The sequence below is a fragment of the Mirounga leonina genome, unplaced genomic scaffold, assembly GCF_011800145.1.
Source record: "Mirounga leonina isolate KUSES-001 unplaced genomic scaffold, KU_Mleo_1.0 Mir_151, whole genome shotgun sequence".
NCBI lineage: Eukaryota > Metazoa > Chordata > Mammalia > Carnivora > Phocidae > Mirounga > Mirounga leonina.
The window spans coordinates 72978207-73003048 of NW_023270377.1; the positions used below are offsets into that span (position 1 = coordinate 72978207).

At 39.4% G+C, this 24842-nt stretch overlaps 1 protein-coding gene across 1 annotated transcript in view; it reads right to left on the reverse strand.

Moving 5' to 3' along the window:
- Positions 1–24842, reverse strand: part of GPD2 (glycerol-3-phosphate dehydrogenase 2) — a 139898-nt gene that overhangs the window by 88591 nt on the left and 26465 nt on the right. Inside the window, exon 2 of the mRNA XM_035007998.1 lies at positions 12354–12463. Within this exon, the coding sequence (XP_034863889.1) occupies positions 12354–12455 (102 nt within the window). The 5' untranslated portion in view covers positions 12456–12463. The remainder of the gene's footprint in view (positions 1–12353; positions 12464–24842) is intronic.

Below are 24842 nucleotides of genomic sequence, written 5' to 3' on the forward strand. Positions count from 1 at the left end.
CCTGTATAGCTCAATTGGTTAAGCGTCTGACTACTGATTTCAGATCAGGTCTTGATCGCAAGGTTGTGAGTTCAAGCCTCACACCTGGCTCCATCGCCGGCATGGAGCTTTCTTTAAAAAAACAAATAAAGGTGTTAATGCACCTGGGTGGCTCTGTCAGTTAAGTATCTGACTCCTGATTTTGGCTCAGGTCATGATCTCAGGGTTGTGAGATCGAGCCCTGAATCAGGTTCCACACCGGGTGTGGAGCCTGCTTAAAATTCTCTCTCTCCCTCTCCCTTTGAGCTGCCCCCCCTCCAAAATAAATAAATAAAAGAATAAATAAATACATAATTTTTTTTTTTAAATACAAGAAATACCAAGTGTTGGCAAGGATGTGGATAAAAGGGAGCCCTCATACACTGCTGGTGGGAATATAAATTGGAAAACAGTAAGGAGGTTCTTCAAATAATTAAAAAATAGAGATATCATATGATCCAGCATTTCCACTTCTGGGTATTCATCTGAAGAAAATGAAAACATTAGTTGAATGGATAACAAAGATGTGGGGTGTGTACATGTTTGTGTGTGTGTGAGCTATTCCATTATATATATATATAATGTAGCTATATATTATATATATATATATATATATATATCTACTCAGCCATAGAGAAAGAAGAAATCTTACCATTTGTGACAAAATAGATGGACCTTGAGGATACCATGCTAAGTGAAATAAGTCAAAGACAAATACTATATGAATTAAAAAAACAAAACAAACGAACAAACAAAATGGAAAAAGACTCCAAGATACAGAAAATGAACTGATGGTTGCCAGAGGGTACGGGTTTGGGAGAGATGGGCAAAAAGGGATGAAGGGGTTAAGAGGTTTGATCTTCCAGTTATGAAATAAATAAGACACAGGGATGCAATGTACAGCACAGGGAATACAATCAATAATATTGTAACAACTTTGTATGGTGATGGATGGTAATTAGACTTACTGGGGTGACCATTTGGTAATGTATATAAATACTGAATCACTACGTTGTACACCTGAAACTAATACAATGCTATATGTCAATTATTCTTCAATTTAAAAAAAAAAGCAAATATGTATATAGTATTTATGTGTCAGGTACTACTATAAACATTTTACTTTTTTCTACTAATTTAATCCTCACAATAACCCCATGAATTGAGTACTATTGTTCTCCATTTTACAGAAGTAACTGAGACAAACGAAAGCTAAGTAATGGCCCATGATTAATGCAGCTCGTACATGGAAGAGCTGAGACCTGCACCTGCACAGCCTGCCCACAGACTAAGTTTTATATTGCTACACCACACAGACGATATATAATGTGAGGAAAAAATAAGGAGACAGACTTATCAGTTAGAATAGGATGAGAGATCACCAGTAACCAAACGCAGAAAGTTTTTGGTTTTTTAGTATGGTTTTGTTGTGGAGGATGCTTTCCTGAAAAGTTCTTCCAAAAAAAATTTTTTAAAAGATACAGCACTATTGAGGGTAATTTATTTAATTTCTGACACTACATTTAAAACAACATTTTATTTTTGTTTATATTTTTTCCCATAAAAGCTGGGGAAGTGTTGCAACTGAGAAGCTAAGCACCAAGTTTATTTTAGAGGCAGTAAACACAGCCTAAGGCCCTACTTATAATTATGACAAGAGAGAGACTCATATGGCTTCATATGGCTTTGAGTCTCAAAAACACATCTGCACTCTACCTTCCCTAGAATATGTTGGCTGATGGCAAATAAAGAAGAGAAAAGCAGCTAGAATAAAACAGTGGTGGTAAGTAACAATGTGCTTTAAGAACAGAGCTATTTGGGGGCGCCTGGGTGGCTCAGTTGGTTAAGCAACTGCCTTCGGCTCAGGTCATGATCCTGGAGTCCCGGGATCGAGTCCCGCATCGGGCTCCCTGCTCGGCGGGGAGTCTGCTTCTCCCTCTGATCCTCCCCCTCTCATGCTCTCTGTCTCCCATTCTCTCTCTCAGATAAATAAATAAAAATCTTTAAAAAAAAAAAAAAGAACAGAGCTATTTGTGCTCCAAATCTTCTCAGACCAGCTCTTTTTGCAGGCAGTTTGATTATGCAGGAATCCGGGAGATAAGCCCCATTAAAAGACTGACCCAGAGATTCTGGGAGAAACCTTGGAATGGCAACATGCCCTAAATCATCTGCGAGACCAAAACTCATGTGTCCTGACAAGACACCTGACCCACAGTCACTTACTCATCCAATCGATATGTATTAGAGGTCCTCGGGAAGTCTGTAGATTGGAGGACAAAACAAAAAGATAATCGGTCAATCATAATATCGCTTAACAGGAAGATTTAAGATAGAGAGGAGGCTACAAGAGCCACAGGAGGCACGGCTCATCCAGATTTCCTGGAAATTATAGCTACATCAAGTCAAGAAAGACTAAGAGGCATTAGATAGGTAACAAGACAGGAAAGGAAGTAGGAACAGCATGTGCTAAAACCAGAAGTCATCCTAATGTATTTCTTTGCGCAGCAGACTACTTTCTTGAAAACACGAGTTACATATTCCAATACTTAAAAGTTGCTATATTTCATAGAACGATGATTTCTGAGATGAATCTGTGGCAAGTACACAGCTGCTGCTGCCCTCGGGCAGGGATTGTGCGGTCTTTTTAGTCCAGGGCTCTCACTCACTGGTTTCAGGCTTTTATCTCACCCAGTGTAGCCCCTGCAGGCAGAGAAGTTTGCTGACTCTGGCCTAGAGACAAGACAAGCCCAATACTATGATTCGGCCATTAAAGCCACAAGATGTTGATGTTGTTATTTCTGATATTAAATTATGATGGTCTTTGGGGAAGTAGGCATTTTTTTAAACTTGTAAGCAAATGTTCATCGACTTTTTAAAAAGATAAAATTCCTCCAGAATTCTGATAGTAAACACGTAGTTTTTGTCAAGAGACTAGTACCTGTGAACACCTACAGGAAGCTGAAAGCCAAGTTCATAATCTTTGAGAGTTTATATCCCAGAGAACAGAACAGGGTTCAGAATCAGATCAGTTTTACTATGTCTGTGCACCATTAGACTTGCAAATTAAAAAAAAAAAAAAAAAAAAAAAAATCCTAGACATTTGCAACTTCAGGTGAGACCGAAAACAAGATCTAATAATTAGTGTCTATTTCTGAAAGAAGTGCATATTTAAAGACCACAGGCAATTAATAACCTGGTTGTCCTGTAATCATGTACATTAATAATTGGAGTATAAAGTAGGGTTTCATGCAAATCACTTTGTACTGTAACTATCACTCTCACTCTCTCCCATATTATGTGATTCAATCACATATTGCTAATGGAACTGTTATATTTCAGGGAAATTGCTTTGCGTTTTGTTGTCACTGAAAAAGACCAACAATATTTGTATTTTCCTAGAAAGAAGACGCAACCTGCATCTCTTTACAGTGAATCTTAACATGTTTTAATGGCCCTCACCTCCTGAATCACTTCGTGATTCTAAACAATGATGTTTTATCTTGTACTTACATGGCAGTAAGCAACATTTCTCACTGTGAACATCCTCGGTGAGGGACTTACAATGACTCTGTAGGAACAGTTGCTAATGGGTAGACTATCATCTCCATTGGGGACCAGAGAAGAGAAAACAAGTCCCTCCTTCTGGGGTGACTGAGATCAGTGCCCCAGTTCACCTTGAAGGTGCTATCCAGCCTTTATGTGGCTGTGATTCATTTGAGAAATCACAGAGAAGCTCTCTTACTAGCAATCATGATATATCCAAACTATTAAATTGTAAACCTTTTTTATAGCTCAAAAGGAGGGAAAATCCTTTGGCTCTGTCTGAATCTACTTCAGATAAGCTCACATCATAATTGACTACATGATCTGAGGTTTGGGGGATATGTTTTATTGGTTTTCAAATAAATATTTCAGAAACGATATATTTGGAGGTGTCTCAACTTGATATTGCTCTTCAATTGCAATAGCCTGCCGAGAACTAGAGGATCTGGAGAGGAAGCCTGAGCTCAGGGAGGCCAGAGAGGGAAGAAATGGCACTGGGGCCTGCTGGGCTGCTACTGGTCCCCACACTCTAATGAACTAGCTCCTATCGGTCTCATCATTACCACAGAATGGAGGCATTCTTTGACCACTGGGGAAAGTGAGTTCAGTTATTCCTTATGCAAGTAACTGAGAGAATCACAATTTGATCCCAGGTTTGACTCCACATCCCATGACCTCAGCTGTGCTAGGCTCTCTTTGCCTCTACATGTAGGTTACCTGGCCCCTCAATCCATCAGCCTCTCTGACACCAGCAGTGCAGTGAGCTGTTGATGACCATCAGTGAACTCAGAAGTGTTTGGGACGGTGGCCAGCCTATGGCCAGCCACCTGGGCAGTCAAGTTCCATGAAATACAACTCTTCCTTAAAAACTTCCCCAACACATACATCTGGAAGTGGATACAGGGGGTTCACCCTTTTCCCATCCCTTGCAGGTAAATAAAATGCTGACCCCATGAGCCAAATGATCATTTCCCAGCTTGACAATCCAGATGGCCCTCGGCTACATTTTAACTTGATGTTCAAAATAGCTCTGGGTCAAATTTATGATGCACACTTTCCATTTCTCTGAGAATTATTTCTTCAAATACATACTTTTTTATAACGTTTCTATTCGTACTCACAAGCATATAATTAGATCTCAGAAGTTCTTTGTTGAAAAACCACAAATTACAAAATAAAGGAAGTAAGTAAAATTAACATTGCCTAACTTAACACATCTATTTTCTTCTTAATTTGCCAAAACTCTACCTACAGGAAGCCTTCCGAACATAAACGTAATTTAACTATTAAGCTGAAAAATGAGGAGAAGGGAAGGGAGCTAAAGGACTCTCCCCAAAGCATTTATAGAAAGTTTGCTCAGTCCCACAATATCCCTAAAAAGTTTCTTAAAGAGGCCTCAAAATGAATAAATAGTTGAAAATGAAATGCAAAGTCAAATGAGAATGAATGTCAATGTTGCTCAGTTAGCAACAGCCTAGAAGCTCACCAGCTGTCAACGCTAATCATAGCTCAGTCGTTGACTCACTGTGTGACCTCTAGCAGTACAGTTAACCTCGCTGATTTTGTATGCCAGCAATAAAATAGCATCACAAACTCCTCGAAGGCCTGATGTGAGTTATAACTCAAAGATATTGCCATGGCCCCACTTTGGGAGCTAAGTGTTAAATAAAAACCAAAATTATAAGGAAGATGATAGGATGCTCTTCAAAGAACATTTCCAGCTCTGTCGGCATAATTTTAGTGCTTTGATGAAGCATGCCTCTGAAGAAACAGTTAACCATATAGAGTAGTTAAGAATAGTTCAAACTGGCCTTATGGAAAATATAGTGTATTCAGAATCCTCATCAAGCTTTAGATATCAGACACAGCCCCAACATATTTAGTTGTGTTTCTAGGAGAAAAACAGTTCTTCCAGGAATCTATGCGCAGGGTTCTACATAAGACAGGCAAGTGAATGGTATAGTTTTTGGCATAAACTCTAACAATAAAACTCTCACCAAAAGAAATGCAGCTCCTTTGTCAAGTGGATTAGAAACTAAAGTCAGGACGCAGATGTAATGGCTGGATGCTTAAAACTTTTTCTCTCCCTCCAGAGAACAATGCTGGGTTGCATTTCCCACCCTCCCTGAGAGTTGGCTGGAAATGATCCGGTGGGTCAAAAAGCCCTATAATATGGCAGAGCCACTGGAATAAAGAGACAGAAATCCCTCAGTGATTGCAAGAAACAGGTCCCCCACCTATCCTCACTGAACTGTATTGTGAGCAAGAAATAAACCTTTATGGTCATAACCCAGTGAGCTCTGGGGGTTGTTTATTACACCAATTAGTATGCTCAAATTAATACAGAACTATGGGATATGTTTAGCATTACAACCCAAGATTCACAACTCCCCTACCCTGCATACAGTCCATACACAGTTCAGAATCCTCCCCTGGTGGATAAGACCCATCATTTACAGAAAATTAAATCCATACATACAAAGCTCCAACAGGACAGATCACCAAACACAAGCCCCACTAAACCATAGTGCAGAGACATTTCTACCTTTATATCTGACATAATGTTGAAATCAATAGCTCTTCAAGCAGGCAGGTGGGACCAAGAAGCCTGTTACTTAACCACTAGTCGCTTCTCTCCTCCTGAATATGCATTCTTCATACAGTATCTAACATGATAGTACCCCACCTAAACATCAGCATCAACAAAAACGAAGACTGTTTAAGAACAGTTGCTATTCCAGAACTTCATATTTTTTTAAAGAAAAAGGCTGTTTATGGACCTATGAAAAATGCTTCTGGAGATGGAAGATTATTTACTTAGAACAAACAAGTCTGATGGCTGGAATTGACTCACCAAGTTAAAAGCAATCTGGTAAACATAAAGCAGACATGTCGTGTAATAATTTCAGCTACATCAGTGCTCAGGAAGACTTACATGATTTTAACCTCACAGATACCCTTTAGCTTAGGAACCAGAAGAATATTTGTAATTGAGGTTAAATTCCTAAAGATATTAAGCATGTTCAAAAATTAAATAGTTACATCCAATCAAAGATACTACTGAAAAGTCATGTGGGCATGGAATTTTTAGAATTTAAAACTTCTTAATTGGCGTCATGTCCTAAGTGCTACGCAAGTTCTATCTGTGTATTTGTACATTTTAAAGGCTTTTTTTTCCCCAGCAGTTTTAGGTTTATAACAAAACTGAGAGAAAGATCCAGGGGTTTTCCATATCCCTCCTGCCCTCACACATACATGTCCTTTGTCAACATCATTCACCAGAATGGCATATTTTTTACCAAGAATGAACCTATAAAAAAAAAAAAAAAAAAAAAGAATGAACCTACACTGACACATTATAATGTCAATAGTTTACTTGAGAGTTCACTCTTGCTGTTGTACATTTTATGGGGTTGGACAAATGCATAATAATGCAGATACATTATTATAATATCATACAGAGTGGTTTCATTGCCCTAAAATCCTCTATGTTCTGCCTATTCACCCCCCACACACCCCAGGTAACCACTGATCCTTTTTCTGTCTCCAGTAGTTTTGGAGAACCCATAGTGGAGTTATTCCACTATCATTTTTTCTTTCCATGTCCCTTCATGGCATGATAGCTCATTTCTTTTTAGCACTGAATAATAGTCCATTGTCTGGATGCACCACAGTTTATTTATCCGTTCACCTACTGAAAGACATCTTGGTTGCTTCCAAGTTTTAGCAATTATGCATAAAGCTGTTATAAATATGCCTGTGCAGATTTTTGTGTGAACATAGTTTTCAAGTCTTTTGGGGAAGCACCAGTGAGAGTGATTGCTGGATCATATGGTAAGAATATGTTTAGTTTTATAAGAAACTGCCCCACTGTGTTCCAGAGTAGCTGTACCATTTTGTGTTCTCACCAGCAATAAATGAGGGTACCTGTGGCTCCACATTCTTCACCAGCATTTGCTTATGATTTTTATTTCAAAAGATATTCATCTGAACTTCATGTTTCTCTATCCTCTACCAGTTTCTCTGTCCGGCAGTTAATACAAGCCACATTATGCCAACCAAAAGCTCCACTATGTAAAGAAATCTGGTGCTATGGCATTCTTATTATGCCTAACAAGACTAGGTCTATTTCATGGGCGCCTGGGTGGCTCAGATGATTAAGCGTCTGCCTTCGGCTCAGGTCATGATCTCAGGGTCCTGGGATCGAGTCCCGCATCAGGCTCCCTGCTCCTTGGGAGCCTGCTTCTCCCTCTGCCTTTCTCTCTCGCTCTGTCTCTCATGAATAAAAAAAAAAAAAAAAAAAAAAAAAAGACTAGGTCTATTTCAAATGTTCACATCCTATATCAGGGGAAGGGAGAGTCCTAGACACTAAAGACCTGCTTTGTGTCAAGTACTGTGATCACAGATTCTTACTGAATCTCTGAATTCCCTGATTCCAATACAATCACTCCTCAAACTGAAAAGAGACCTTGCTTTCCATACCCTGAAGCTCATTCCCTGCCTTCGTAAGGTACATAAAAAAAAAAAGAAAATTTTCATATCCGGGCTTTGAGAAAGCTCTCAGTGGTTTTCAGGCCTCACCTCAGATTTGGCTCACAAAGCCCACTACACGTTCAGAGTGGGTAATGGAAGAAACAAACCGAGCATGTGTTACATGAGAGGGCCCACCCTCAGACCTAAATAGATCTTTGTTACATCAACCACACCCCTGGGGTTAAAAAGCAGCCCACACTATCACACCAGTGTTTCCAGTTAGACCTAGAAGGTATGAGATAAACATTGAGTTTAAAAAAAAAAAGTTTCAAAAAATGCCTTTGGTCTATGATGAAAGACAAAAGCCTGGGGCAACCCTCAGTCAAATCTTTGCACCCCACCCTGTTTTTGTCCCCATTCTCCCCAGCCACCCATATTCTTCCCACCTACCTGAGGAACTCTCATGCAGCCCTGGCTTTAACACTCTCCAATTCTGCTCCTCACTAAGGTTTACTGGCTCTGAAAGTACCCAAGACTCTCTCTCCTAATTTAAACTCCCCTCTCCATCCACTCTGTTCTCATCAACTTGAAATTAGAAAAGGAGACTCTCACATGAAGTGACACTTCTCTTTCACTAGAAATGAGGGAATCACTAGAAGAGTATCTTGTCCGGAGAGGAAGACCAGATATCCTCCAAGTCCCTTCCAATTAAAATTATTATTAAACTGACCTATACTAAATAGTGAATGATCAATAACCTGCTCTCAAAAATCTGCACACCACTCCAGAGGTGTTTGTTTGCCACATTCCTCGTGGGATTTAAGACAGTGGTATATACCCACTGTGATTCTAGCTTCTACTCAGCCTCCTGGCCCTTGGCATATAGCTGGTCTGGGGAGAGGAAAATCAAGAAGACTTTGTGGACACTTAAATCACCTACTTGTGGGTGAGGAAATAAAAGGAGGAACATGAAATGAATAGGAAGCCTCTCCAAGACCACTCAAAAAAAGCCTACATGCATCACTGAAGGGAGCCTGGAAAATGATGTTATTTGTGGTCACAAACCTCCTGTCCTCCAGGTGGACACAGTCAAAAAAAAGTCAGCCAATATTCATCTCTTCATCAGCTTCCTCATTGTAATAGGAAAATTTAGGTTGCTCCAGCTCCAAAAGAAAATAATAATAATAATAATGATATCTCCTTAGGCCATCCCTTCTAACTCTGATCAATTTATCTTAAAAGAAAAAAAATCTCTATGCTTTCCCTGGGTCAACAATGGACACTACTGATCACTGAAAAACAAAATATAAATTTTAATAGTATACTTGTATGAGGGAAAGCCACACTATGACGTGAGACCAAACAATCATGTTATTACCTCTAACCCCCAACCTGTCTCCAGAAATGCTAGGGTCTCCACAACTGTCTCTATCTCCTCACCTACAATAGCTTTTATTCAAGCAACTGGGTAAACAAACGGTAAGTGAACAGTATCTTTTTTGATTTCATAGTGTTTTCTGTTTAATCAAAAAAATGGATATATAATAGCATTCCTTCATTATCCCCCTTGCAAATACAAGCTGTTTTAAAACTGTAGAATTGATTTAAAAGGTTTTGTGTGAGTTGACCTGGCACCTAAACACTTACACGTAGCACTATCTTTTCTGTCAGAAGAGCTTCAACAGTTGACCAACTTTTAGAATCAAGCCGTTCGTATTTAGAATACAATCCCAGCCTGTACTTTAGGAAGGAAGCTTTGTGCTCAGAATATCAAATGAGCACAAGCTAGGAGCCAGGGGAGACAGAGCTGCAAGGGCAGGAATGCCAGCAAAATGTGCCTGAACTTGAACTCGACAGATGGCTTTTTAATACGTCAGTATCTTGGACTTTCGACACCAACTTATTCTCAGAGGAGGACAGTTTATCGGTTAGAATCATCTTAGAAAACTGGAAAAAAAAAAAAACAACACAAGCCAATACGTTAAGCATTGCTCTGCTAAAAAATGGAGCATGCCTAGTCACATTTAAGGACACAGCTTCTACAAAACGTAGCCAAATAATGGGTATCAAGGGGCAGATTTTTCTTGACCATTGAGAAGTCCCCCAGAATGGCTCTGATTGGCAGATATTTTCTGAGAGAGGACAGCTGAGGCTTCTGGTCATTTTATGTCAATGACTCAAATGAGTCATCTCCTCTCTCCCCTCACCTCCCTTCTCTCTTTTTTGCTAATCCCTATGGCTACATCCCAACCTGCTACCCAAAAAATGCTCAAGGAAGTGGCTTTAAGGGACAGGAATCACCACAAAAGAATGCACACGCTTGGATGAATGTCTTATGCAAACTCATTGATTGAATATGCCCATGGTGATTTTTCTCAAAAGAACTTGTCAGATTAAAATTATAAATGACTTGAAACTGCTGGTATCCATTTCATTTGGCTATTAGGGTGGTCAGGATGTGGCAGGTCTGGGCAAAATGACCCAGAAATCAGTAGATCCTTGTTTTGCCTTGATTTTACTGACTAAAATTCACCCCTAATGTGATTGATTACAGTATCAACTGTTTATTCTGTGAGATTAAAGAAAAATCAAACAAATAAATGAAACAGTATAACCTAAGTACAAAGTTAACTTATAAACTCTGAAGTAGAACATGCTTGCTGTGGTTAACAGACATAAACCATGTACAAATTTAGCAACAACTCATCATATTAGATATTGTGACCTTTGGCACCGGCATTTGTCGGTGTCATTTCGGACAGCCCTGCCCTGGGAAAGATGGCAGAAGTAACCTAATCCATGAAGGTCCATGTCCCAAACCGAACTGCGCTTCTGAAATAGCCTCAGCAGGAGCAGCATCTTTTCACACTGACTTTGAAGCAACCAAGGCAATATTTTTAAAGGAATAGTGCATCCAGCATGACCCATGAGTGAGGCTGCGCTTCAGAGTAAGTCAGTCAATGAAGACCTGCAAGATATCCACCTCGGGAAACCATAAGCGCAACATGCTCACAGGTAAGAATGAAAAAGACTAACACAACCTATTCAATCCCCTCTGTCTTTAGGAAGAAGCACTAAAAATGAGCCCCCCCCCCCTTTTTTTTAACTATAAGCCAGCAAATTAATTCTTCCCAATATGTGTTTTTATAGTAATATTTCTCGGGGCACCTGGGTGGCTCAGTCGTTAAGCGTCTGCCTTCGGCTCAGGTCATGGTCCCAGGGTCCTGGGATCAAGCCCCACGTCGGGCTCCCCGCTCAGTGGGGAGCCTGCTTCTCCCTCTCCCGCTCCCCTTGCTTGTGTTCCCTCTCTCGCTGTCTCTCTCTCTGTGTCAAATAAATAAATAAAATCTTTAAATAAAGAAAGAAATAAAGTAGTAATTCTCACTCAGGACCTGGGATTTCCAAGCAACGTGGCTGGTTGTACTGCCTCAGAGCACAAAGCAAAAACCAAGTGCAAGACAAGCCATGGCATAAAGGCTCTCACAAAAATGTACAAAATGAGTAGTTAATAGATAGTCCAGCTGCAAACAGCTTCCCAAATTCCTTTATCTCCATCTTGGAGTTAGGACTACACCACCAAGCTGGTATCATAAGATGCCCTAGAGACGTGGGGAAGGGAGAACAGGAGACTAGTAATCCTAACTACTGAGGCGGCTGCCAGCATTTCAAGCCGAAAAAAGAACAAAACCAGTCCCCAAAATCATTTCCTGGCATCCATTTGGCGTAGTTGTAGTACAAAGGGGAAAAAAAAATAAAACGAAAATAAACTGAGCACTTTAAATTATTCGGAAACTTCAGAGCAATCTCATTTCATGGCCTTCCCTCCCATTAAATATGTGACCCAGTATAAAGTAATGCTACATAAGTAAGTAAACCTTTAAGAAATAAAGCCAAGATTCAACGTTGGGCCTTTTGTATAGACCCTTTTCCATTTCCTGTCTCAGATGCCCGCCTGCCTGCCTTCTAATAAGACAAACTTTTGGCAGGAACACAGAAGGTATCCAGACATTTGGATGAACTGGACAAGGAAAGTCTAAATGAACAAAACCGTGGCCTTTGGAAATGAGGCACTCTTTTAAAACCAGAGAGCCAAAATCGAAGCTAAATAATACAACGCTCTCTGATAAAGAAGTTTACTTTTAAAAAAATGATACACACAGTTGTCAAGGATCATTTAAGGTTGTATTCCAAATTAGTGTCTGTCAGATCAAGTCAAGACAGTACTTTCTAAACAAACCGTTAACAAACACACGCCCCATGTGCAGTTCTTTAACGGATACAAGTTTCAGAGTATAATCAATACATGCATAATTACTTACTTGCTTCCTTCTGTAATGAGCAAATTGAGAGAGGCCGAGGACACTTGCAAGCGCGCCACCTCCAACAAGAATAGTCCCTTTTACTGCCTTTTGAAATGCCATTTCTTAGCCTACAAAGAAGAACAAAAAGGGAACAGAAAGAAGTGAATTGGGATTTTTATCAGATAACAATCCCCATAGTAAAAAGGGACCGTGCAAGATTCTGAAACGATGTTAAGCTAGAAAACAAAACATAAAATAAGGAAGTTATCACGGGCCAAAAGCAACACACGAAAAATGGAGACAAGGGAACTGACCACATAAAAGTCACCTTCCAACAGGAATTAAAGAAAGGAAAGCAGGTTATGAGACAACTGAAGATATTTACACAGTACAAAGTCAAGGGTGCCAGGAAAAGAAATGGTATTGTGTGACTCACAAAACTGCACGCTGTACTTGCAAATGTGTTCAACTGCTAATCGCCTCCACAAGGAGACCGGTGGAAGCCTGTCACCAGCGGGGACAGTGAGCCTCACGTGCACTTCAGGTTCCCTGGCGCGGGCTTAATTCAGATGGTGGCACAACTTTCCCCTCCCAATGAAGCTCTCACCAGAGCCAACTTGCGCATTCCTGTCCTTAAGCGGCCACACCTGACAGACTAAAAGTCAAAGGAAACCATGCCTTGATCCTTTCACAAAGCGACAGAAGATATTCTTAGGGACTGCTAGAATTCCTTTCATTAACGGAACTTAAAAAAAAAAAAAAAAGTTTTCTTTTAGCCAGGGTTGCATGGTACCACAATTTCAAGGGGAAACTCTCCATATAAGCACTCTTTTTGTTTGTTTTAGAGAGAAGGGGGAGGGGCGCCTGGGTGGCTCAGTCGTTAAGCGTCTGCCTTTGGCTCAGGTCATGATTCCAGGGTCCTGGGATCGAGCCCCATGTGGGTTCCCTGCTCAGTGGGGAGTCTGCTTCTCCTTCTCCTTCTGCCTCTCCTCCCTGACCCACCCCCCTACCTCCCTCTCCTGCTCGCTTGCGTGCACTCTCTCTCTCTCTCAAATAAATAAAATCTTTAAAAAGGGGGGGGGGGGAGGAAGGGAGGGGCAGACGGAGAGGGAGAGAGAGAATCCCAAGCAGGTTTCACGCCCAGTGAAGAGTGAAACCGGAAATCATGACCTGAGGGGAAATCAAGGGTCAGATGCTTTAACTGACTGAGACATCCAGGTGCCCCTTGCTATATATTTCTAAATAAAGTCTTGTATTGTGTTAGCTCTTGACTTCCTTCTTACCTTGAAATATATATATATATTTACACACACACATACATTAAGTCTATATGTGTGAGTCTGTGCGTGTGTATTTCCACTATTGGACTCATTATATTTTTAAAAATTTTTGAATGCTTCAATATCCTTTAACTTTTTCGAAAACAACACACAAAAAAGTGCATAAAAATGAAAATTCCACCAAAAGAACTCTTGCCAGCTTTTATTTAGCTAAACAAGAAAAGGTAACACCGTGTGATCACCTAAAAAAAAAAAAAAAAGATAGTTCTAACTTAGAGTTGATCTTGTTCAATATCAATTCGACCTGCCTAAGACTTTCATTCACCATAGCAGCTGGTATACCCACATCTTACAGGGAAGCCACTACCCTATTTTCCTGAATGGGGGAGGTCCGACCTGTCTGGACAACATACCGTATACTCTACAAGCATCTCATGAGTCAGGAAAACATTTAATATGAAGTCAGTTTTAACCTGGGATAATAAAGACCATAGAGTATCTCAATGTAAATTATGGTACAGTTAAAATATTTGAGTCCATATAGGAATGAATAGAATCTATTAGCATAACTACACTAAATCAAAGAATTTCAGTGCAGTTGGTTAACTGTGATTCTATAGAAAATTCATTCTGGAATACTATAAATTATATACTAAAATAAAAGTTGGTATTTCTGAAAAATTTATTTTTCCTCTGACCTCACTCCTTCTGACAAACTTAAGACTTGTCTTTTTTATTAAGATTCTCACCAGAAAAAATATTTCACACACATATGTTTCTCTACTGCTGGAGGTCTCTTCATCAAATGGATCCTCTTTCCCAAGTTATGCAAAACAATTGGTATATATGATGGCTAGTGGCCTCCATTCATCATTTGGTCGACCCTAAGCAAGCCCTTATGTCCAAGGTTGACCTCAACTAAGCCAACTTGGAAGGCACTCATTTGTCATAGCCCACCGTCGCCATTCCTAATGCTTTTGTACACGTTCTCATGGGCGCCTATCACACAACAATGGAAACCCTAGCAGTGCAGAGATAGCACGCTATCTCCAGGCTAACGGGGTTCCCCTGACAATGAGGGACAGAGAATAGAAACCCAGTTCTATTTACCTAAACAATGCATGTGCCCGCCCCACATAGACAGCAGCCTGGTGGTCCCCTGGATGTGAGTTTTGTAACTGACTGACTTTAACTCAGTATCATTGCTTCTGAATTGTTGATAATGTCATTGATGACCTCACAAAGGATACCACACGTCAACAAAGCCAGCTGAGGGATGTTATGTAACACAGTCAAGGAAAATGTCCCAGCAGACGCGCTCACTCAGCCACTTCAGTTTGGAGCTAGTTGTTCCAACTGTGCGGGTCCCTGCATTCCCTGCTCATCTGATTATAGTGCTTCAATTTGATTTTTGAAACCAAAACTCACTGAGGGAGATATTTTCATGGGTTTTCTCAATGAGCCACTAATACTAATGAAAAAGTGCATTAATATATTATTTTACAGAGTTAGCAATCATATTGACTATAATTAATAAAGAACTTTTTTCCCAGTAATTTCATAAACTAACCTATGCTTAGGGGATCATTATTTCTATTGAGATCAAATCCATCTGTAAGATCACCTACTAGTTGTAATGAATAAATCACTCTTACAGGTAATTCAAAAACAAAAGCACAAAATCAATTTCACCTGACTCCCCTAAGATCATCATAATCATCGTGGTCGTCATCCTCATCAATGTTATAATGACAATAGTTGACATTTATTGAGTATTTGCAAGGTAATAGGCACTGTGCTTTCAATTCTACATATATCAGCTCATATCACCCTCACAACACCGTTATTTCATAAAAGAGGCAGTTGTGGTTCAGAGGGTGTAAGCGATTTGCCCAAGGTCACTGACTAGTATGACTAAACTTAGTCTATAATCTTAACCACTGATTGGTTCTGCCCTGCCTTTTGTTCTCAAAATAGCAACTTCTCCCCAAGGGCCACACCACGTTTTGCTGAAGGCCCTAGTCTCGAACACTCACCCCATGTGTACAGTCCTTGGCATTAGGGTTTCCCTAAGGAAACCTCTGACAAAATATCTATGGTAATGTAAGAACTTCGTTTTACTGCTGAGCCAAAGAATTTAAAATTTGTACTCATTTATATTCCATCATAAGGAGAAAAGTTTTCACAATGATTACAGAGAGGAAAGATCGTTTCCATCTAAGCAAAACTGCAACGGGAAAATTAGCAAAGAAAGGTAACAAAAATATCGATAAATCTTTACTTTTTGCAACTACAAGTGTGAGAAACTAGAGGTAGAAAAATCATCCAGAAATAAAATTAGCTTAGTTTTTTTTTTTAAGATTTTATTTATTTATTTATTTATTTATTTATTTATTTATTTATTTATTTGAGAGAGTGTGTGTGTGTGAGAGAGAGAGCAGGGAGAGGGGCAGAGGGAGGAGAGAATCCCAAACAGACTCCCCGCTGAGCACAGAGCCCGACAGGGGCTCAATCTCAGGCCCCTGAGATCATGACCTGAGCCAAAACCAAGAGTCAGACGCTTAACTAACTGAGGCACCCAGGTGCCCCAAAATTACCTTAGTTATCATAGCCTGATGTCCATGTTTAATAGCCTATGAATTAAGTTGTATATACATTGACTCAAGACTGGCTCCTGCATTTGCACAGACAAGTGCCAGTCTTCTAATTCTTGCAAGGGGAACACCAGCCCAACTAAAAAAATCCTGAACAAAAAGGTACTCAACTAAATACATCCATGAGTTTATCAATTGCCCTGAAGGTGCTTATAACCAATTTGGAGAATTAAATATCAAAGTCTACCTTGTAACTCTGTATTATAACTAGTTGTGCTATGCTGAGTATTACTAATACTCTGATAGACAAAACACACTGAATAGCAATCTTGAGAAAGAAGAACAAAGCTAGAAGCATCACAATTTCCCATTTCAAACTATGTTTCAAAGCTATATTAATCAAAGTATGGTATTGGCACTAAAAACTTACTGGCACTAAAAACAGACCTATAGATCAATAGAGAGCCCAGAAATAAACCCAAGCATATAGTCAATTAATTTTTTTTTTGTCAATTAATTTTTAATAAAGGAGCCAAGAATATACAATAGGGAAAGGATAGTCTTTTCAATAAATGGTGTTGGGAAAACTGGACAGCCACATGCAAAGAAAGAAAAGAAGAGAGGAAAGAAAGAAAGAAAGAAAGAAAGAAAGAAAGAAAGAAAGAAAGAAAGAAAGAAAGAAAGAAAGAAAGGAAGGAAGGAAGGAAGAAGGAGGGACAGAAGAAAGAGGACCATTATCTTATACGAATTCCAAAATAAACTCAAAATGGATTAAAGATTTAAATATAAAACCTTAAACTATAACATTCCTGGAAGAAAACAGAGTATAAGCTCCTTGACACTGCTCTTAGTGATGATTTTTTGGATTTGGCACCAAAAGCATAGGCAACAAAGGCAAAAATAAACAAGTGGGACTACATCAAACTAAAAAGCTTCTGCACAGCAAAGGAAACCATCAACAAGATGAAAAGGCAACCAACAGAATGGGAGAAAATATTGCAAATCATCTATCTGGTAAGGGTCAATATCCAAAACACACAAAGAAGTCATGCAAATCAGTTGCAAAACAAACAATCAAACTGAAAAAAAATGGGCAGAGGAAATGAATGGACATTTTTCTAAAGAAGACATACAAATGGCCACCAGGTACATGAAATGGTGTTCAACATCACCCATCACCACGGAAATGCAAATGGAAGCCACAATTAGATATTATCACGCAAGTGTGGGTGCATACACCACATCCAGGCTGAGAGGGAGAGGAGAGAGAGAACAAGGGCTGGGAATGTGGAGAAAAGGAACCTGCACGCACTCATGGGGGGCGTGTAAATTGGTGCAGCCACTCTAGAAAACAGTATGGATGTTCCTCAAAAAATTAAACATAGGAAAAAAAAAATTAAACCTAGAACTACCATATGATCCAGCAATTCCACTTCTGGGTGTCTATCTGAAAAAAATGAAAGCACTAATTCGAAAGATGGTCTCAAACTCACAAGAGTAATCAGAGCTAAAGGTCTGGTTTCGGGGAACCTTGTGCCTAGAACTGCCACACGATGAAACATGCTTGCTGCTGGCAAACAAAAACTGGGTTTGCGGCTTCTCGGAGTTTGCTGAGCCATGCTTCTGGCTAACCTTGCAACTTACCGGCACCACTGAATTCTTAGCTGTCCTTTTAGGATTCCCATTACAGAATGACCTCAACAATGAAATCCTATTTCAAATGGGACTTGGGGGCTCACCACGTCTGCCTCCTCCCATTCCGAAGCAAGGCTACGCTCCAGGTTAAATCTTGCATTTGAATAACTTCACCACACACTTTATTTTTTTTAAGATTTTATTTATTTATTTGACACAGAGAGACACAGCGAGAGAGGGAACACAAGCAGGGGGAGTGGGAGAGGGAGAAGCAGGCTTCCCGCTGAGCAGGGAGCCCGATGCCGGGCTCGATCCCAGGACCCTGGGATCATGACCTGAGCTGAAGGCAGACGCTTAATGACTGAGCCACCCAGGTGCCCCTTTACCACACACTTTAGACTTAAAAACAAGAAATAAGCACCCATGGAGAAAGGCTGAGGGGCCTCTCAGCAGTCACCCACAAAGTTATTCCAGAACAAGAGCACGCTTCCTGGCCTCTGAATTATTCTCCAAATAGAGTACTCAAACTCCTCTCCCTGTCCTACCATATAGCTTCTCTCTTAATTAAAGCATAAATAAAACCCATCCAAATGGATTTATCACTCCTCTGCGGAAGGAGCCCTGGGTCTCTTCACTTTCACAAACTCTCCTATCCTCTGGCCTCTTGTGTAGAAATACCAATTTCCTTTCCTATCTCCACACTCTCCATTAATTTAGGTGGGCAGGGGTGGGGGGATGCGTGGAATACAGCTGAAAGATCATTTTTAGAAGAGTAATTTCAGCCACAAGCCTTGCAGTCCTTGGGACGTGTGTTCCCTAGCAAGATGCAGCAAGATGTAAAGGCTTTCCATGCCCCTCTGACCACCTATAGCCTATGCTACTTCTCTTAGCCCTTTACCTAACTAAGCATATGCAGGTCCAAATGTAGCAAGAAGCTCCTTATACTTCAATTGTGCAGTCACCTACCTAGTAGCTGTGCATGGAAAACCACCTCCTCATCTATTTTGAGGCATGACACTTTTTCAAACCCACAGAAGGTACAACGGCACAACTCAGAAGACCAGGCCTCAAAGTCCACCTGCATACAAATTCAAGACTTACAGGAGAAGGCTGTGTGAATCTTACAAAACAAAGGTGTAGGACCTCAACAGAGGAAGTCTATAATCATGGGACTTGGCAGCAAGTCCACAGCAGAATGAAAGAAGAAGTGAGTACAAAAGCACCTTCCCAACCAGCAGCCCAGTTCTAACTATAAAAAGTCAAGGTTTCTGGGTGCTTTGAATTAGACAGGTTTCAACAAAGCAGACCCTTTATTATTCCAATCGGTGATATATCAAATGCTGTATATGCTTCCCTATAAGAAAGTACATCCTGGATCAGGCACGCATATGCTGATAAAGTGCTTACACAGACAAGTAACAATCAAAGCACATCAGGTCCTACCTCCTCTTTCCCCAAGGCTGACTCCACAGTGGGGATAAAGATCAACACTCTGCCTGCAAACGCATCCCCCCAGCCAAGCAGAGAAGCGTGTGTATGCACAAACGTCTTACACAGTAGTATGGGAACCCTACAGAAACAGAGTCGGCCCTCAAGCATGCTTTTTGAAAGCTGCCAGACACAAATGAACAAAATAATCAACATCACAGGCCCTTCAGCCTGTCCTCTGGAAACAGAGGAGAGCCGTACTCCATAAACTGAAAATGAATTTGTCCTTTTTTGGTTCCTTTAAACACTTTCAAAAAAGATTTGGGCCAGGGAGCCTGTGTGGCTCTGTCAGTTAAGCGTCTGCCTTCGGCTCAGGTCATGATCCCAGGGTCCTGGGATGGAGCCCAGCCGCAGGCTCCCTGCTCAGCAGAAAGCCTGCTTCTCCCTCTCCTCCCTGCTTGTGCTCTCTCTCTTGCTATTTCTGTTGCTATCTCTCTCTCTCTCAAATAAATAAATAAAATCTTTAAGGAAAAAAAAAAAAAAAGATTTGGGCCAAGACTGGATAGGAAATGGACCCAAGGCTTATCCACAAAAGATTATCCCAATGGAAATAAATGAATGTGTGTTGTATGTGTAAAATGTAATATATTATACATATTCTAAAAGCCACAAACACAACAGTAACAGTGACCACCTAGGGTTGTAAAAAGTACATATGCTGAACAGAATATCAAAGGACAAACAAAAAGGTTTTTCTTAAGTTACTAGGAAGAGTATTCTGATAAAACAAAAGAACCAAGCAAAAGTCAGCACAAAAGTTAGAAAGATAATGAATCTTCAGATACTGGATGTCCAAAACTCTGGACTGCAGCTGATGAGAAAGCTAAAGCAACACAATCACACATTGCGGGCACAGCATCCAAACCCTAGCCTTGTCCCTCTCTCTCACACCAGACAGCTTTAGGGAATTTTTCCGTTTCCAATCAACTTCTCCAGGAAATCCCATGCCAGAAGGGCTCAACCCAAATGATGGGCAAAATCTTAACAAAGGGAGAGTATTTCAATGAAGACAAAAGAGAAACAAAATTAGGAAATAAAGAGAAAATGAAAGAAGACAAATGCTGTGTGCATATTGGTTCAATAGCTTCCAGCCAGAAACTACTTTGGAAAAGCTTCCTACTTGCCTCTCCGGGACCCTTTGGGTAGGCCAGGTCACTCTAGGAGCAAGCACACAGCTACAGTGACAGAGAAAGAGGCTGGCTCAGGACCATTCTGCAGGCTCGAAGGAGGGCAGGAGCCTGGAAGCTTGACAGATGAGGAACTGGCACAGCAAAGGGCTGAGCTGGTTCCAGGGGTTCAAGTCAGAGGTTAAGAAATGTAAGCAAAAGGCACAAGGAAAAAAAAAAAAAAAAAAGAGGAGAAAATAAGGTCAACAACCATTTAAAGTGAGCCAGTTAAAATTCTCTGTTTATAAAAAACTTGTCTCAAACATTATTACATGAATCCTTCTGGTGTGCAATTTTTGTTTAACTTAATATGCAAAGCCAGAACAAATTAAAGCACTTATTTCACAAAGTTGTCTGAAGTGAAAACATACAGAGAGGAAGGAGGACCCCGGAGTAACATGAGGAGACACGCTCACACTCTAATCCTCATTTATTATGTAAGACTCAATTAAAAAAAAAAAAAACAGTGTTTCCAAGGCAACTTCCATATTATGTATTTATGTTTTGTGCCAATTCTAAAGTGCACACTGGTAGTATAGTCACAAATTTGACCCTTTTCCCTTATTTCCATGAGGTTCACTATAGAATTATAAGAAATCATTGAAGTCCATCTCGGCCAATAACAGATTTATATTCATTAAATGCAAATGATCTTCGTTTAACTCATAATGGAATGATTTCTATTGTATTTGCTTTCCATAGAATTGCTTTTAAAAATCATGAAGAACTAGTTAGTTCATGCAAGTGAATTTGTTTTCTACTTTAAATTTATTTTAAAACCAAAATTAATCTATATTCTCTATCATCCTGGACATGTTAATAGATTTGTGCTTAGAGTTGTAAAATCCTATCTTTAACTTTCTTTGTTTACCATATATGTAATTTAAGGTAATCCTGAAAGGCATAAAATAAAATGTCCCTCATAAGTGAAAATCTGGAGCATTCCTTCCCCCCAATGCCCATCCCTTATAAAGACACGAGTCAGTTTTAAGAACTGGATAACATGCCCAGTATGAAATTTAAAAAACTTGCATTTACATATCAATAATAAGAAATCCTCACTTAAAAGAGTACAGCAGACACAAAAGCTTTAATTCTGCCCTGAGGAGGAAAGAATGTTACCAATGAATCAAAGAAAAAGAGGTTCTTTAGGCAAACAGACCACACTAGTCCTGTGCCTCCCCCTGTATTTCTGCTCCCTTTACTAACACTATTGTTGAGTTAGAAAAATGGTTCACATTCCTTCAGCAGCATAAACTCTTTCTCAGAGTTTACATGCTGTTATAAAATCTACTTTGGTAAGACAAGAAAAAATAACCCTTTGTTATAAAATAAATTGCATGCCAAACAATAGAGTTCAAAATATCTGCGTTTACATTAAAACATATCAGGCCTCTCATCCAGATTTATTATAACTATAACAAAGCCTTATAAAATCATCACAATCATGCCTCTTGAATACACACCCCAACATGCTTCATAAAAAAGCATCTACCTCACCATATAAATAAATGTATTTTAAAAGGGTTTAGGTGCTTTAAAATAGTGCACAGGCACTGTGAATCAAATGAAAAGGTCTTTAAAACATATATGGATGATAATGAACTTTAACTCTACAGTCAAAAGAAATACACACTAAGAAAATTTCAGCGAAATAGAATATTCAAAGAAAGAAGTGCTTCGACTAATTGAGGTTCTATTTGTCTGATCTTAATCAAAGATCTCTTTTGTTGTTTTCCAATATCTTGTATTTTTATTAAATATAGCATTATGAATTTGTAAACACTATATACTGAATATTGACACTTTTCTTTGAAGACTCAGAAAGAATATTAAAGAGACTCAAGATCATTATCCTGAAAACTTTTTTTTTAATAGCACAGATATAGGAGGTTTGACAATCTGCCTTCAAATGTAATAAGCACAAACAAAACTTTGAAAAGTTGGCTTTTTTTCTTACTTCAAAATGCTGATGCCAACTGATTTACTTAGCTTTTGTTCATTATTTTTATCACCAAATGAGAAGAAAATGCACCAGTTCTTTCAAAAGTTCTAGTTGCAATTGCATTATACATGTCATTAGGAACGCATTTTAGGAAATACTTGTTGAAGATAGTTTATGAAATTCTGAGCTCATAAAAACACGATGACTGATAATTTTTATGATAATTAGTTATAGCACAATAATTTCAGTTAATTTAATTTACTTACATTGTAAAAAAAAAACAATTCTAGGTTTGATTACAGCTGTATTACTGCTCTATTAATGAATAAGACATGGCAGGGAGTTATAACAGAGACCAAGTAGTTGCGATAGGGAGACCAGTTATTCTGTTCCCTTGAGCTTGAGAATATCCCCAGGAAATAAAGCCAACCACTTTTTACACCCTGTAGTCATTCCCCACCCCTTCAACCACCCCCTCCCCACTGTCAGCCTGTTGAAATTTGCATTTAAAATTCAGTCCCCTGCACATCTAATAATCCACTGCATGTATAAATGTAACTATCAACAAAGAGTCAAATTACACACACACAGCTTAGATGCAAAGGAAATCTAAGATATACTATAGTCAAAGTAAACATGCATTGTGTTCTTTATCTTAATGATCACACTCCCTAAAAATGTCTGACCCTAAAAGAAATAAAAATTGGACAAGAGGAAAGGCAGATTGCAGAATTCATATTTCTAACAAAAATTTATTTAAAAAGTGTGGAATATAGGGGCACCTGGGTGGGCTCAGCTGGGCGGCCAACTCTTGATTTCAGCTCAGGTCATGATCTCAGGGTCCTGCGATCAAGCCCCGAGGAGCACCCCCCTAGAGCTCTGTGCTCAGCGGGGAGTCTGCGTGAGGATTCTCTCCCTCTGCCCTTACCCTCGCGCGTGTGCATGCGCTCTCTCTAAAATAAATTAATAATTAATTAATCTTTAAACTAATAATTAATCTTTAAAAAAAAGTATGGAATACAAGTAATACAACATTTTATAAATGTCCATCCCCTCACTCCAAAAAAGGAAAAGATAGTCTTCTTTCACCTATGCAACATAATAAGCAAATCTGTATTTCCAGCTCAGGCTTCTTGGTTACAACAGTCTTGGTCATAAGATCCTATTCTCCCCATTTGAATGAGAGAGCCTCTTCAAGCCTCTCCTTTTTAGATTTTTCTTTTCTTCTTTAAAAGGACTGGCACACACTCTTAAGCGGAATGCATTCAAGTACTAGACTATAAACACGTCTAATCACTGTGCATGAGATACTGTGTACCAACATCACTCAGCTAATACCCTAGCATTGACAGTCTAAAATTTAATAACATGCACAAAAGAAGATAAAGGGTTCTACTCAATATTCTCTCTAAGGTTGCTATTGCTAAAAAAAAAAAGAAAAGAAAAGAAAAGAAAAAGAAAGAAAGAAAGAAAACAAAAAAAGGAAAAGAAACAAAAACACAACAAACCTCTATATTCTTTTAATTCTCAAAACACCAGATGAAAAAAGAAAATCACCAAGTATATTCCAGAAGGTGAGGTTGAAGTGTCTTGCCTTGCTATTTTGTCTCTACCTGTAACTTGCTTTGTGAAGTCAGGCAAATCATCTGAATTTGATCCTTGCTCCATCTATAAATGAAGTATCTTTGAAAATGTCCAGAGCTATTTTAACTTTACATGTGTATTATTTTATGTTTGTTCTTCATTCAGTAGGTACAGGGAAAACACCTTTATGCATTAAAGGTGGTACTATCTTGATGTCCTATTTATTTAGCGCCATTGGATGATTAAAACTTGCACTCATTCTTTCATTCAGTAATTATTGACTGATCACCTAACATGTGCCAGGCACTGAACATACAACTGAGAACAAACATGAAAATTCCTGCCTTCTAAGAGCTTTGAGTGAAGTTCGCAGTTAAGAAAAAAAAAAAGTCTAAACTATTTCAAATTAGAATATTTCAAAAATGCAAGTCAGACTTTGTCTTCTTAAAGAATATTAAGAATATTAAGAATTCATTAACCATGAATTCAGGGGCGCCTGGGTGGCTCAGTTGGTTAAGCGACTGCCTTCGGCTCAGGTCATGATCCTGGAGTCCCGGGATCGAGTCCCGCATCGGGCTCCCTGCTCGGCAGGGAGTCTGCTTCTCCCTCTGACCCTCCTCCCTCTCATGCTCTCTGTCTCTCATTCTCTCTGTCTCAAATAAATAAATAAAATTAAAAAAAAAAAAAAAAGAATTCATTAACCATGAATTCAATTATTGATGACTTAAAGCCATCCCTATATACATTAGACTATGCTGTAAGGGTGATGTCCCCTCAGGAACAGTAAAAGGAACAACACCATTAACCTCTTCACT